Genomic DNA, 13,131 nt, shown 5'->3' with positions numbered 1-13,131 from the left:
CGTAAGAAATACACCAATGAACGTGTATGTAGTAAGTGTTTGTGCGTGCGTGTGCGTGCGTGCGTGCGTTTACTGTACAACCTCCCTGGGGCGTCGCTGCAGGAGGCGTCGGTGGTGGCGGTGCCTCTGCGCGGGAGGGACTTCACGGGGCTTGGTTTCAACATATACGGCAACATGCGCGACGGTGTGTTTGTGAAGGACGTGCTGCACCGCGGGCCGGCCTCCGAGGGCGGCGCCATCGCTCCAGGTGAGGCACAGCGGGGGGAGGGAAGTGTCCAGAGGGTGGTTGTGGTTGTGAAGATGTGGTGCGTGTGTGTGTGTGTGTGTGTGTGTGTGTGTGTGTGTGTGTGTGTGTGTGTGCAAGTATGAGGGAGTGAGAGGGGTGAGAGTGCAGTAGTGTGGGAAGAGGTGCCAGGAATGTGTGTGTGTGTGTGTGTGTGTGTGTGTGTGTGTGTGTGTGTGTGTGTGTGTGTGTGTGTGTGTGTGTGTGTGAATAGCAGCAGCAGCAGCAGCAGAGGACATCTTCAGTAAGGGTCACTGCTAGTATGGGACACACCAGCCAGGACGTGATATGTGTGTGTGTGTGTGTGTGTGTGTGTGTGTGTGTGTGTGTGTGTGTGTGTGTGTGTGTGTGTGTGTGTGTGTGTGTCCCTAACGGTGCGCGTGGTGCAGGTGACCGCGTGCTGGGCCTGGCGGTGAGCACGGAACACATGGTGCACGAGGACGCGCTCACCATCCTCAGCTACGCCTCGCCCTACCCCGTGCTGCTGCTGCTGGAGAAGGCCGCGCCGGGCACCGCCGCGCGACGCCCACCTGCTGCCTCGGCGGGGCGTCCCGTGCACCCATTCTACCGCAGCCAGAGCATCGACGACTTGGCCAAGGTGGGCACGCTGAGGGTAAGGGGGAAGGGAGGTGTGGGTGACCATAGCAGAGGGGCGGGCTGACCATACCAGGGCTGGGGAAGGGGTGACCACAGCAGGGGGGGGGTGAGTGGTGGTGAGGGTAACCCTGTGTTCCTTGCAGATCGGCAAGGCGGACATGTCTCGGGTGCGCGCGGCGCGGGTGTCTGGCGCCTCGCCCCCAGGGGTGGACGTGTCGCGCCCTGACCTGGTGGGCGGCCTGTCACTGGGGCCTCCCCGCCCCACCGCGGCGCCCCGCACCACAGCCGCCGTGCAGCGCGAGGCTCCGGAGCGACACTCAGAGCGTGCCATCGATGTGCCGGGAGCGGCGCCCCCTCACGCCCACGCCGCGAGGGAAGGCGCGGACCTCGCCGCCGACAAGTCAGAGTCGCGGCTCAAGTTCGGCATCAAGGTGCTGCCGGACCTGACGGGGCGCGGCGGCGGCGGCGGTGTGGACTTGGAGGCTGGCGGCGGCGGCAGCGTGGCGGCGGAAGCGGAGGCGCTGCGCGTCGCGGCCCCGCAGCTCAGCATTGAGAAGGAAGGCACTAGTGCTGCCGAGGGCCTGGAGGTGGAGGCCAAGAGGCCGCCCGGCGCCAAGTTTGGCATCAAGTTGCCGCAGGTGCGGGCAGGCGGCAACCTCAACCTGCAGGCTGGCGGCGGCGGCGGCGGCGGCGGCGGCGGCAAGTTTAGCCACGAGCCCAAGACAGACGACGAGAAGCAGGAGGCCAAGGGCTCCCTGGGGCTCAACCTGGGCCTGGAGGGACGCGCGCGGGGGCGGGGCTCTGACTCTGAGTCTGCCGAGGACCAGCCTGACGGCCATGGGCGCGTCGGGGGCTTGGGTTTCTCCTTCGGCCTGCAAGGCCCAGACCACGATACGGGCGCCTCGGACGAAGAGAAGGTCAAGTCTAAACACACAGGGTCGCTGAGCCTGGAGGGCCCCGAGGTGGAGGTCGAGGCACCCCAGGGGCTGAGCCTGGGCTTGCAGGCTCCAGAGGGTTCTGCGGCGACGGGGGGCGAGGACACAGACAAGGGAGGCTTCAGTCTCAAATTTAAAAAACCCGACCTGACCCTGCCAGAGCTGGGGTGGGGCAGGGACAAGGCAAAGGGCGGCCAGGAGGAGGGCGCGGCGCCGGCCGGTGCTGACTTGGGGGCGCCGTCTGCAGACCTGCGGGCTGAGGTGGAGGCTGACCTAGACGCCCCTGACGGCGACAAGGGCTTCGAGCTGGGCTTCAAGGGCCCGGACATCAAGCTTCCGGGCTTCGGCTTCAAGGAGCGTGGCGAGGACAAGAAGCAGGAGGATGAAGCCAAGGCGAGGGATGGCCAGGGCGTGGACCTGAGCCTGGAGGCGCCCGAGGTGAAGCTGCCCGCCCTGGACGTGAAGCTGAAGGCTGAGGGCGGCGAGGCGAAGGAAGACAAGGACGGCGCCACGGACGAGGAGGACGGCGGGAAGAAGAAGAGCAAGAAGAGTAAAAAGGGCTTCAGCTTTGGCTTCAAGGCGCCTGACTTCAGTCTGGGCGGCATGGGGCTGCGGGGGCGCGGCGACGGCGGCCCGCAAGGGGACAGTTCGGAGGATGAGGACAAGAGGAAGGTCAGCAAGAAGGGCGTGGACATCTCCCTGAAAGGGCCTGAAGTGAGTGTTCCTGGCTTGGCCCTGAAGACTGAGGGAGGCGCTGCTGGAAACTTGGGGGAGCTCGCCACCCAGAGGGTCAGCCTGGAGTGCCAGCAATCAGGGGGCGTGGGCGTGGACCTGAAGGCGCCCAAAGTTGACCTGAAGGGACCTAAAATGAGCCTAGACGCCCCCGAAGTTGAAGTGGACCTCAAAACCCAAGAGCTGGACCTGAAGGGCCCTGATGTGAAGCTGAGGGACCCAAAGATTGGCATCACCTCCCCTGAAGTGGGCCTGCCCAGCTTAGGCTTGAAGGGAGAGGCGGGCAAGCTTCAGGGAGAGGTGGAGGGAGTGAAGCCAAGCGTCACCCTTCCCTCTGCTGGTCTCGAGGCTTCAGTCAACCTGCCGGACATTGAGGAAAACGTCGATTTGAAGCTTAAGGATAAGAGTAAAAAGGGGAACTTCAGTTTTGGCTTCAAGGGGCCTGACGTCAGCCTGCCCAGCATGAGTGTCAAAGGCAAGAAGGGCGAAGGTGAGGAAAAGGAAGAGTCGGAAGATGAAGCAGACAAGGAGAAGAAGAGTGGCAAGAAAGGCTTCAGCTTTGGCTTCAAAGGCCCCGACGTGAGTCTTCCCGGCGTGAGTCTGAGGGGCAAGGCAAAGAGCGACAAGGAGAAGGAAGAGGAGGAATCAGACAATGAAGACGAGAAGGATAAGAGTAAAAAGGAAGGCTTCAGTTTGGGCTTCAAAGGGCCTGACCTCAGCCTGCCCAGCATGAGTCTGAAGGGCAAGGCAAAGGGAGACGTGGAAGAAAAGGAGGAAGATTCAGAGGATGATGATAATGACAAAGAGAAGAAAAGCAGGAGGGGCTTCAGTTTGGGCTTCAAAGGACCAGACATCAGCCTGCCCAGCATGAGTCTCAAAGGGAAGGCAAAGGGAGATAAAGAGGAAGAGGAGGAGGAAGAATCAGAGGATGGTGATAATGACAAGGAGAAGAAAAGTAGAAAGGGCTTCAGTTTCGGCTTCAAAGGGCCTGACGTCAGCCTGCCCAGCATGAGCCTCAAAGGGAAGGTAAAGGGAGATAAAGAGGAAGAGGAGGAGGAAGAATCAGAGGATGGTGATAATGACAAGGAGAAGAAGAACAGGAAGGGCTTCAATTTGGGTTTCAAAGGGCCTGACGTCAGCCTGCCCAGCATGAATCTCAAAGGGAAGGCAAAGGGAGATAAAGGAGTAGAGGAGGAGGAAGAGGATGATGATGATGACAAGGAGAAGAACACCAAAAAGGGCTTCAGTTTGGGCTTCAAAGGACCTGACCTCAGCCTGCCCAGCATGAGTCTCAAAGGGAAGGCAAAGGGAGATAAAGAGGAGGAAGAGGAAGAATCAGAAGATGATGATAATGACAAGGAGAAGAGGAGCAAAAAAGGCTTCAGTTTGGGCTTCAAAGGGCCTGACGTCAGCCTGCCCAGTATGAGTCTAAAGAGCAAGGCAAAGGGCGATCAAGAGGAGGAGGAAGAGTCAGAAGATGAAGCCAGTAAAGAGAAGAAAAGTAGAAAGGGCTTCAGTTTCGGCTTCAAAGGGCCTGACGTCAGCCTGCCCAGCATGAGTTTGAAAAGAGAGGGAGGAGGAGGAGGAGGTGCTGAGGAAGATAAGAAAGAAGAGGAAGATGAAGAAGAGAAAGAAAAAACAAGAAAGGGCTTCAATTTTGGCATCAAAGGCCCAGATTTCAGCCTGCCAAGCTTCAGCCTCAAGGGAAGCGGCCAGGGGGAGAAGGAGGAGGAGGACAAGGAAAATAGAAAATCAGATGAAGCCAAGAAGGAAGATGATAGTAAAGGAAGTTTCAATCTGGGCTTCAAAGGGCCGGAGATCAGCCTGCCAAGTCTGAGTTTGAAAAGGGAGAAGGAAGAAGAGGAGGAGGAGGAGAAAGAAAAGAAGAAGGAAAAAGATAAGAAAGGTGGTTTCAGTTTTGGCATCACAACACCTGATATTAACATGCCAAGCTTCAGTCTGTCAGGCAAACAAAAGAAGCCAGACGGAGAAGCTACAGACGAGGACAAGGACGGGAAGGACAGAAGCTTCAAACTCGGTCTCAGAGGCCCTGACATGTCCCTGCCAAGCTTCACCGCTAGGAGCAGTGAAGCTGAAGTTAAAATCCCGAGTCCTGAAGTTCGGTTGGCTTCAGGTGGCAGTCTTGAAGGTGGGATAAGTAAAGCCAACATCCCCGGGAAGAATCTTTCGCTAGGAATTGAAGCCCCTGATGTCAAGCTTCAATCAGACAAATTCAGGGCTTCAGTTGATCCTCCTAATGCGAGACTCCACACTGTAGGTCTTGGGGAGTCCAGTGAAACTGAGGATAAGAGTAAAAAGGGAGGCTTCAGTTTTGGCTTCAAGGGGCCTGACGTCAGCCTGCCCAGCATGAGTGTCAAAGGCAAGAAGGGCCAAGGTGAAGAAAAGGAAGAGTCGGAAGATGAAGCAGACAAGGAGAAGAAAAGTGGCAAGAAAGGCTTCAGCTTTGGCTTCAAAGGCCCCGACGTGAGTCTTCCCGGCGTGAGTCTGAGGGGCAAGGCGAAGAGCGACAAGGAAAAGGAAGAGGAGGAATCAGACAATGAAGACGAGAAGGATAAGAGTAAAAAGGAAGGCTTCAGTTTGGGTTTCAAAGGGCCTGACCTCAGCCTGCCCAGCATGAGTCTGAAGGGCAAGGCAAAGGGAGACGTGGAAGAAAAGGAGGAAGATTCAGAGGATGATGATAATGACAAAGAGAAGAAAAGCAGGAGGGGCTTCAGTTTGGGCTTCAAAGGACCAGACATCAGCCTGCCCAGCATAAGTCTCAAAGGGAAGGCAAAGGGAGATAAAGAGGAAGAGGAGGAGGAAGAATCAGAGGATGGTGATAATGACAAGGAGAAGAAAAGTAGAAAGGGCTTCAGTTTCGGCTTCAAAGGGCCTGACGTCAGCCTGCCCAGCATGAGCCTCAAAGGGAAGGTAAAGGGAGATAAAGAGGAAGAGGAGGAGGAAGAATCAGAGGATGGTGATAATGACAAGGAGAAGAAGAACAGGAAGGGCTTCAATTTGGGTTTCAAAGGGCCTGACGTCAGCCTGCCCAGCATGAGTCTCAAAGGGAAGGCAAAGGGAGATAAAGAGGAGGAAGAGGAGGGAGAGGAAAAGAATGATGATGACAGGGAAAACACTAAAAAGGGAGGCTTCAGTTTGGGCTTCAAAGGGCCTGACCTCAGCCTGCCCAGCATGAATCTGAAGAGCAAGGCGAAGGGCAATGTGGAAGGAAAGGAGGAAGAATCAGAGGATGATGATAATGACAAGGAGAAGAAAAGTAGAAAGGGCTTCAGTTTGGGCTTCAAAGGGCCTGATGTCAGCCTGCCCAGCATGAGTCTCAAAGGGAAGGCAAAGGGAGATAGAGAGGAAGAGGAGGAGGAAGAGGATGATGATGACAAAGAGAAGAACACCAGAAAGGGCTTCAGTTTGGGCTTTAAAGGACCTGACGTCAGCCTGCCCAGCATGAGTCTGAAGGGCAAGGCAAAGGTTGATAAAGAAGAGAAGGAGGAGGAATCAGAGGATGATGATAATGACAAGGAGAAAAGGAGCACAAAAGGCTTCAGTTTGGGCTTCAAAGGGCCTGACGTCAGCCTGGCCAGCATGAGTTTAAAGAGCAAGGCAAAGGGAGATAAGGAAAAGGAAGAAGAGGAATTAGATAATGAAGATGAGAAGGAAAAGAGAAGGAAGGGCTTCAGTTTTGGCTTGAAAGGGCCCGATGTCAGTCTACCCAGCATGAGTCTAAAGGGCAAAGCAAAGGGCGGTAAAGAGGAGGAGGAAGAAGAGAAAGAGGGGGAGCACTTTAAGGACAAAACTAAAAAAGGCTTCAGTTTGGGCTTCAAGGGGCCTGATTTCAGCATGCCTGGCCTTAGCTTGAAGGACACTGAAGGTAAGGGGGAGGAGGAGGAGGAAAACAAGAAGGGTGAATCTAAGGAGAAAGAGGAAAAAAGCAAACAAGGCTTCAGTTTTGGCTTCAAGGGCCCTGATGTCACCATGCCGAGTATGAAGCTAAAAGACACTGATGTGAAGCTTGGCGAGGGGAAGGCTGGCGTGAGTGTGGAGGCCCCTGAGGCTCACGCCCCTCACCTCAGCCTGCGGACACGGGGACCTGAGCTTCAGACTGACGAGAAAGGCACGAAGAAGGCCTTCACCTGGGGCATCTCGGGTCCCACCGCCAGTTTGAAAGAAGCTGGGAACGAAACAGATGAAGCTAAGGACAGGGAGGCCAAGAAGGGCTTCAGTTTTGGCATCAAGGCCCCTGACTTCAGCCTGCCCTCCGTGAGCCTGGGCGCCTCTGGGGAGGCCAGGAGGGTCGAGGGCGTGGCGGTGAGGGAGGAGGCCGCCCTGGCCGTCCACAGCCCCGCCCTCAGCGTGGGCGCCGCGCAGCCCCACCATAAAGACTCAGACGGGGAAGGAACCCCCAGTAAGTCCAAGAAGTCCTTTGCCCTGGGCTTCAAGGGGCCCAGCCTGAGCCTGAAGGGGCGAGGCGGCGGCGAGGCAGAGCGAGGCCAGGAGAGCGAGGACGAGGCTGGCGGCGGCGGTGTCACCCTGGAGGCGCCCGCCGCCAGGGTGCAGACCCCTGGGGTGGCCGTGCCCTCTCTTGGGCTGCGGGTGTTCTCCCCCGAGGCCAAGGGCGGCGTGGGGGAGATGCGGGTGAAGGCACCGCGCCTTAGCCTGGGACACGCGGCGCAGGCTGCCTCGCCTGACCTCAGCCTGGAGGGGCAGGACGCGGACGTGGAGTGTGACCTGCCCGAGGCTGACATTGACCTCAAGAAGGCCAAGATTGACCTGCCCGAGGTGGATCTGGAGCGCGGCATGCTGGAGGCAGAGGGCGCCGCCTCGCGCTCTGGCGTGGAGACGGAGAGCGCCAGGCTATCCCCGGGCTTCGGCATGGCCTTTGGCTTCAAGGGTTTCAAGAAGCACATCGGCCTCGACTCCCGCGACACCAGCCTGACGGAGGTGGAGGCCGAGGCCGCCACCAGGCGGGGCGTGGAGGTGGCGGTGGAGGCGCCCACGCCCGCCGCCAGACACTCCCTCGAGGCCACCGCCAAGGGCCTGAGCGCCTCGGTGACGGAGGCCCCCGTGAGGGTGAAGGCTGCGGCGCCCGCCATCCCCACTGCCGCGGTGGAGGTGGAGGCGGAGAAGGGCAGGGGCAAGGGCAAGGTCAGGGACGAGGACGAGGAGGAGAAGACCAAGGTGCGGCACAAGTTCGGCCTGGGCTTTGGGTTCCGCAAGTCCTCGGACAGCGAGGAGGAGTCCCGGGAGCCTACGTCCCTGGAGCCTGACCCGGACCGCGGCGCGGCGCGGGAGGACAAGAAGAAGGGCCGCAGCAAGATGAGCTTCGGCTTCCGGGGCTTCTCGCGCTCCTCGGACACAGAGGAGGAGCACCACTCAGAAAGGGCGTCCGAGGTGTCCGCCGAGCGCGAGGGCGAGGACGAGCGCGCGCGCCCCAAGGTGAAGGGCGGCCTCAGCTTTGGCTTCAAGGGCAGAGGCAGCCGCAGCTCAGACTCTGAGGACAGCGCGGAGCAGCAGCACGGGCGCGTGGACACAGCCCCGCTGCCGCAGGCCGAGGCGGGCCACGCCAAACAGAAGCTGAAGCCAAGCCTCAGCTTCGGCTTCAAGGGCAAGAGCAAGAGTTATGACATGGACGGCGGCGAGGCCGAGGCTGACCTGCCGCGGCGCGAGGCAGAGGCGGAGGAGGAGGTGAAGGTGAAGACCAAGTCCAGCCTCAACTTTGGCCTGCGGGGCTTCGGCAAGACCGAGGCCAAGTATGACATGAAGAGTGACTCCGAGGCAGGCGAGGCGGAGGACGCGGCCGCCCGCGCCCACCTTAAACAGCAGCAGCAGCAGCAGCACAAGGGGCGCGGATTCGCCTTCCGCAGCCGCAGCGGGCGCAACACGTCAGACTCGGAGAGCCACGAGGCGGAGGAGCGCGTGGAGCACGACACCCGGGGCGGCGAGGACAAGGCCAAGGAGCCTAAGAGCAAGGGCCTCAAGTTGGGCTTCAAGGGCTTCAAGAACCTGAAGGGCAAGATCCAGACCGAGATCAGCCGCATGCGTCACGACAGCCACTCCAGCGAGGACGAAGCGGTGCGCGAGGCGCCAGACGGCCAGCTGGCAGACCCCTCCGAGGCCAAGAGGCCCAAGAAGAACCCCAAGAAGAAGAAAGACAAGGACAAGAAGACCAAGAAAGAGGACGAGGACGCCCTCAATACCTCTGAGGAGAACGCCATGGCCCTCGCCGCCGCTGCCGCCAAGGACCACCGCAGGAAGCGGCCCGACAAGGGCGGCTCGTCCTCGGCCTCCTCCTCCTCCTCCTCCTCCAGCTCCTCCTCTAGTTCGGACGAGGACGACGAGAACCTGCCTGATGGTAAGAAAAGGAAGCGTGGGCGAGGCCGAGGCCGCCAGATGACGGAGGTGACCTTGAGCGAGCAGCAGCAGCAGCAGCCCATGGAAGTGGAGGTGGTGGAGAGCGTGGAGGTCACCTCCCGCCGCGTGGACGTGGTGCTACCCAGGCTGTCCTCCGTGGAGGGAGACGCCGCCCCCTACAAGCGGCGGGCACCCAAGCCTCCAAGGCCCGATGGGGGCGCCGCGGGGTCCACCAGCGTGGTGGTGAGGTCTGTGCAGCTCAAGAGCGCCGCGCCGCCCGACGGAAGGGATCTGGAGCATGCGGAGCGCGTGGAGGTGGTGGAGGTGGTGGAGCGCACGGTGATGGAGAGGAAGGTGGCACAGCCTGCCCTGCCGGACGCCGCCTCGCTGGCCTCAGACAGCGAGGGGGAGCGCGAGGTGGTGCGGGGCGGGGTCCTGGCCGCCTCCACGCCCAAGCGCCCCACGGACTCCGAGGAGCTGAAGCGTAAGGCGGCCTCGCTGGGCGACCTGTCCCGCCTGCAGGCCGAGCCGGACCCCGTCAGCGTGGTGCTGGAACGCGCCGTGTCGCTGGACCTGACGCGCACGACGCCGCACCAGCCCGCGCTGCACCACTCCCACCGCCTCACGCTGCCAGACTCCTCGGCCACGTCCATCGAGGAGGAGCAGGGCCCCGCGGGGCTGCGCGAGGGCGGCGGTTTGGGGCTGCGGCGCGCCGAGCAGTGGGGAACGCTGGAGCAGGCGCTGCTGTTCCGACGGGACAGCGAGGCCAGCCTGGCGGAGGCCGTGTCCCCCCGGGTAACCGGCCTGGTGGGGGAGGCCGACGGCCACTTCCACGAAGGGGAGTCCGTGTCGCACATAGAGATCAGCGGCTCCACCTCCGTGACGGACGTGTCCTCGCAGTGGGTGACGGCCTCCGAGACCTCCCGCAGCAGCATCACCCTGCACCACAGCGGCGGCAGCGAGGAGCGGGAGGAGCCCCCCGCCCTGCCCACCACGCCCGTGCCCTCTGGTGGCACCACCATTACGCTGCTGGACGGCGACGCCACCATCAGGGAGGCGCAGCCCACCGCCACGCTCGAGGAGGACGTGGTGGTGGTGCAGGGCGGCGCCACCAGCGAGGAGCGCAAGGTGAGCAGCTTCAGTGTCCAGCTGCGGCAGGTGGGCGGCGCGCCGCGCACCGTGCAGAGCAGCAGCTGCAGCAGCAGCCGCAGCAGCCTCAGCAGCGACAGTGAGTTGGATGGCGGCGCCGCGGGAGACGGCGTGACGGTGACGGTGGCGCCCAGAGTGAGCAGCCTTGACGTGAGTGGTGGCAGCGGCTCCTTGCCGCCGCCCGTGCCGCCCAAGCCACGCCCACGCACCGCCTCGCCGCCCAAGCTGGTGGCGCCGCGGCGCGAGGCGGCGCTAGTGACGGTGCGGGAGAATGGCGCCGTGGTGGTGAGCACGGAGGGCGGCGGCGGCGTGGTGGAGGGTGGCGCGGGCGAGACGGTGACCATTGACACGGTGGAGGTGGGCGGCGACACCATCCTGCTGGACGCCGGCGAGAACGGCGGCGGCGGCGGCCTGGCCCACGCGCTGCTGCTGGCGGACAGGGCAGCGCTGCCGCAGAAGTCCCTCACGCAGATCACGGTGGACGGTGGCCGCTACATCGTGAACGAGGGCGGCCTCAGCCAGACCCTCATCATCTCCACCCCGGCGCGTCCCCAGGTCTCGCCCCCGGGCCCCGACTCGCCCCCGCCCACCTTGCAGCCCCCAGAGTAGTGCCCGCCCCGCAGAGGCGCCGTCGCGTACCCCCGAGCGCCGCGCGTCACGGCAGCGGCGCCGCACGCGTCCAGCCGCGAGCATTTAGGGGCTGCTGCACCACGCCCCCGCCCCTCTAACCCCCCGACCCAGCCCCCAACCCCCTCCCCCAGGGCACCTCCCCATGCCCAAGGTTCAAATGTACTTAACCCCCCTCCCCCCCGCTGTTAGTATAGGTACACTCGTCCTGTATATTGGTTCAAGGTGTATTAGCGCGGTCCTGTTTTGTATTTAATACGAGCAATTTTATACGTGGGTGTATATAAGACTGTACTAATAATAGAGTAGTTATCGTGTTATTTTTTGTACGGTAAGCAGTGCATAGCGAGCCACTTAACCACTACTACCACTACCACTACCACTACCACTACTACCATACATAACGGTAACAATAGTCGTAGTAAACAGATTCGTTCGTAACAAAGGTAACAACAATAACAACGAAAGATAACACTAAGCCACACACACACACAGAATATAACACACACACACACACACACACACACACACACACACACACACACACACACACACACACACACACATTTCCTTATACTCGTGAATGGAGCAAAGTAATCTTCCCGCTAAGAGTGAGAGTCGCTGGGAGAGTCAAGGGAGAGTCAAGGGAGAGTCGACCCGCGCCTTCCTCGTGTGATACCAAGGAGCTCAAGTGCCATTAGCGTTAGAGACCGTCAGTAGAGACCAGTAGATACCGCAATAGATGACATTACTAGGAACAGCCCCGCAAAACACTTAAATACCGTCACGTAAATATAGAAACCACAATATAGAGAACAGAAAATTGAAACCTGCCTTTGAAAACATAAATTAATCCGAGAAAACACTTAAATGCCGTCACCAAAAAAAAAAAAAAAATAGAAACCAATAGAGAACAAAAAATTAAAACTGCCACCTAGAAAATATTAGTTACATTTAGAAAACACGATAAAAGCCACAGAAAGCACTAAAATCGTCACTGAAAATCATTAATAGAGAACATTGGATACCGCAATATAAAGAACTTTACTAGAAAACATTAATAGTCCCTGGAAAACACGCTCACTGCTTACCAAACACTAGTGCCGCCACCAAGACCTTTGGAAACCGCATGGAGAACAATACAGACCAACACTAAATAACTTTCTGAGAACATTAAAAAATGGTACTAGAAACCTTTAGAACACGTCACTATTTGTCCTTTTATCGTCACGAAAACAAAAAAATACAACTTTTAGAGACCATTACTAGAAACCTTACTTAGAAAACAACTGAACACCCTCGGCAAACAAATGAACATCGATGCGAAAACAGTAAAAACCAGTGATAGAGAACATTAATGGCTACCGTCCTTTGAAAACCTAACCTAACCGCCCTTGAAAACAGATCAAGACCTCATTTAGAACACGTTCTTAAAAACCATCAGAAAAACACCATTGCGTACCGTCGTTAAGACACTACAGCCTAAAACAAAGAACGCCATAGGAAAAATAAATAAATAAATAAAAATAAAAACCACCAGAAAAAAATAATAATTCACGGAAAGTAAAGAAAAAAAGTGAAATGAAATTGTTGTCTTCAATGTCACGTGACGGAAAGAAAAAAAAATATAAGAAAAAAGTAGCTAAAAATAAATAAAATAAAAATAACATAGTCTTCCATTAAAATAATATCTGCTTAGGATCAAAATAACTTTTTTATACATATATTCTTACGCTCACGAGAAAGAGTAGCAATAATAGACTTAGAAACGCCATTTAACCTCCTTACATATATTTTTTCACCCCGCACTCCCTTCAGACAAAAGATAGTATATGCCCGTGTCTATTTTCAAGCTTTTTTTTATATGCTCACGAGAAAACAATAGCAATAATAGACTAGGAAATGCCATTTTAACCTCCTCATATATTTTATACCCCCGTGCCCCCTTCAAGTAGGAAAGCAAACATGGCTGCTCCCAGTATTATAAACCCGTCTATTTTTCAAACCCTCTATGTTCAAAATAACTCATTACTGATTAACCTTCGCTGTGATACCTTAAAGCAATCCATTTATTATACAAACGCTCAATTTGATGTTATTTTCTCTAATTTTTTATTGTTTTTATTATTATAATTATTTTAGGCTTGTACTCTGTAGCTTGCTTTTAGGTTTGTAGCCCCTATGATTTTGAATTCTCCCGCCTTTTTTTTTTTTCCTTCTTTTTCCGTATAATGTTAACAAAACAGTCTTAGCGGAGTTATATTTTTTACTACAATATGTACTACACGCTTCTCTCTCTTTTTTCTATTTTCTTTTTCTTCAGTTTCCTCTTTTTTTTTTTTTTCCTTACTTATTTTCTTCTCTTTTTTTTCGTACTACCACTTTTCTTCTTCCTCCTCCTCCTCCTTCATGCCTCCACATACAGCGAAAGTTTAAGAAAAA

At 57.1% G+C, this 13,131-nt stretch overlaps 1 protein-coding gene across 1 annotated transcript in view; it reads left to right on the top strand.

Annotated features, from left to right (window-relative positions):
• LOC135094750 (neuroblast differentiation-associated protein AHNAK-like) overlaps nucleotides 1–12,771 on the top strand; it is a 34,141-nt gene extending 21,370 nt beyond the window's left edge. Inside the window, exons 5-7 of the mRNA XM_063995095.1 lie at nucleotides 103–247; nucleotides 673–881; nucleotides 1,024–12,771. Coding sequence (XP_063851165.1) covers nucleotides 103–247; nucleotides 673–881; nucleotides 1,024–10,671 — 10,002 coding nt within the window. The 3' untranslated portion in view covers nucleotides 10,672–12,771. The remainder of the gene's footprint in view (nucleotides 1–102; nucleotides 248–672; nucleotides 882–1,023) is intronic.
• Nucleotides 12,772–13,131: the final 360 nt, after the last annotated feature.

The sequence above is a fragment of the Scylla paramamosain genome, chromosome 46 (genome assembly GCF_035594125.1).
Source record: "Scylla paramamosain isolate STU-SP2022 chromosome 46, ASM3559412v1, whole genome shotgun sequence".
NCBI classification, from domain to species: domain Eukaryota; kingdom Metazoa; phylum Arthropoda; class Malacostraca; order Decapoda; family Portunidae; genus Scylla; species Scylla paramamosain.
Note: the sequence above shows the minus strand (reverse complement) of the source record. Positions and strands in the feature narration are given on the sequence as shown.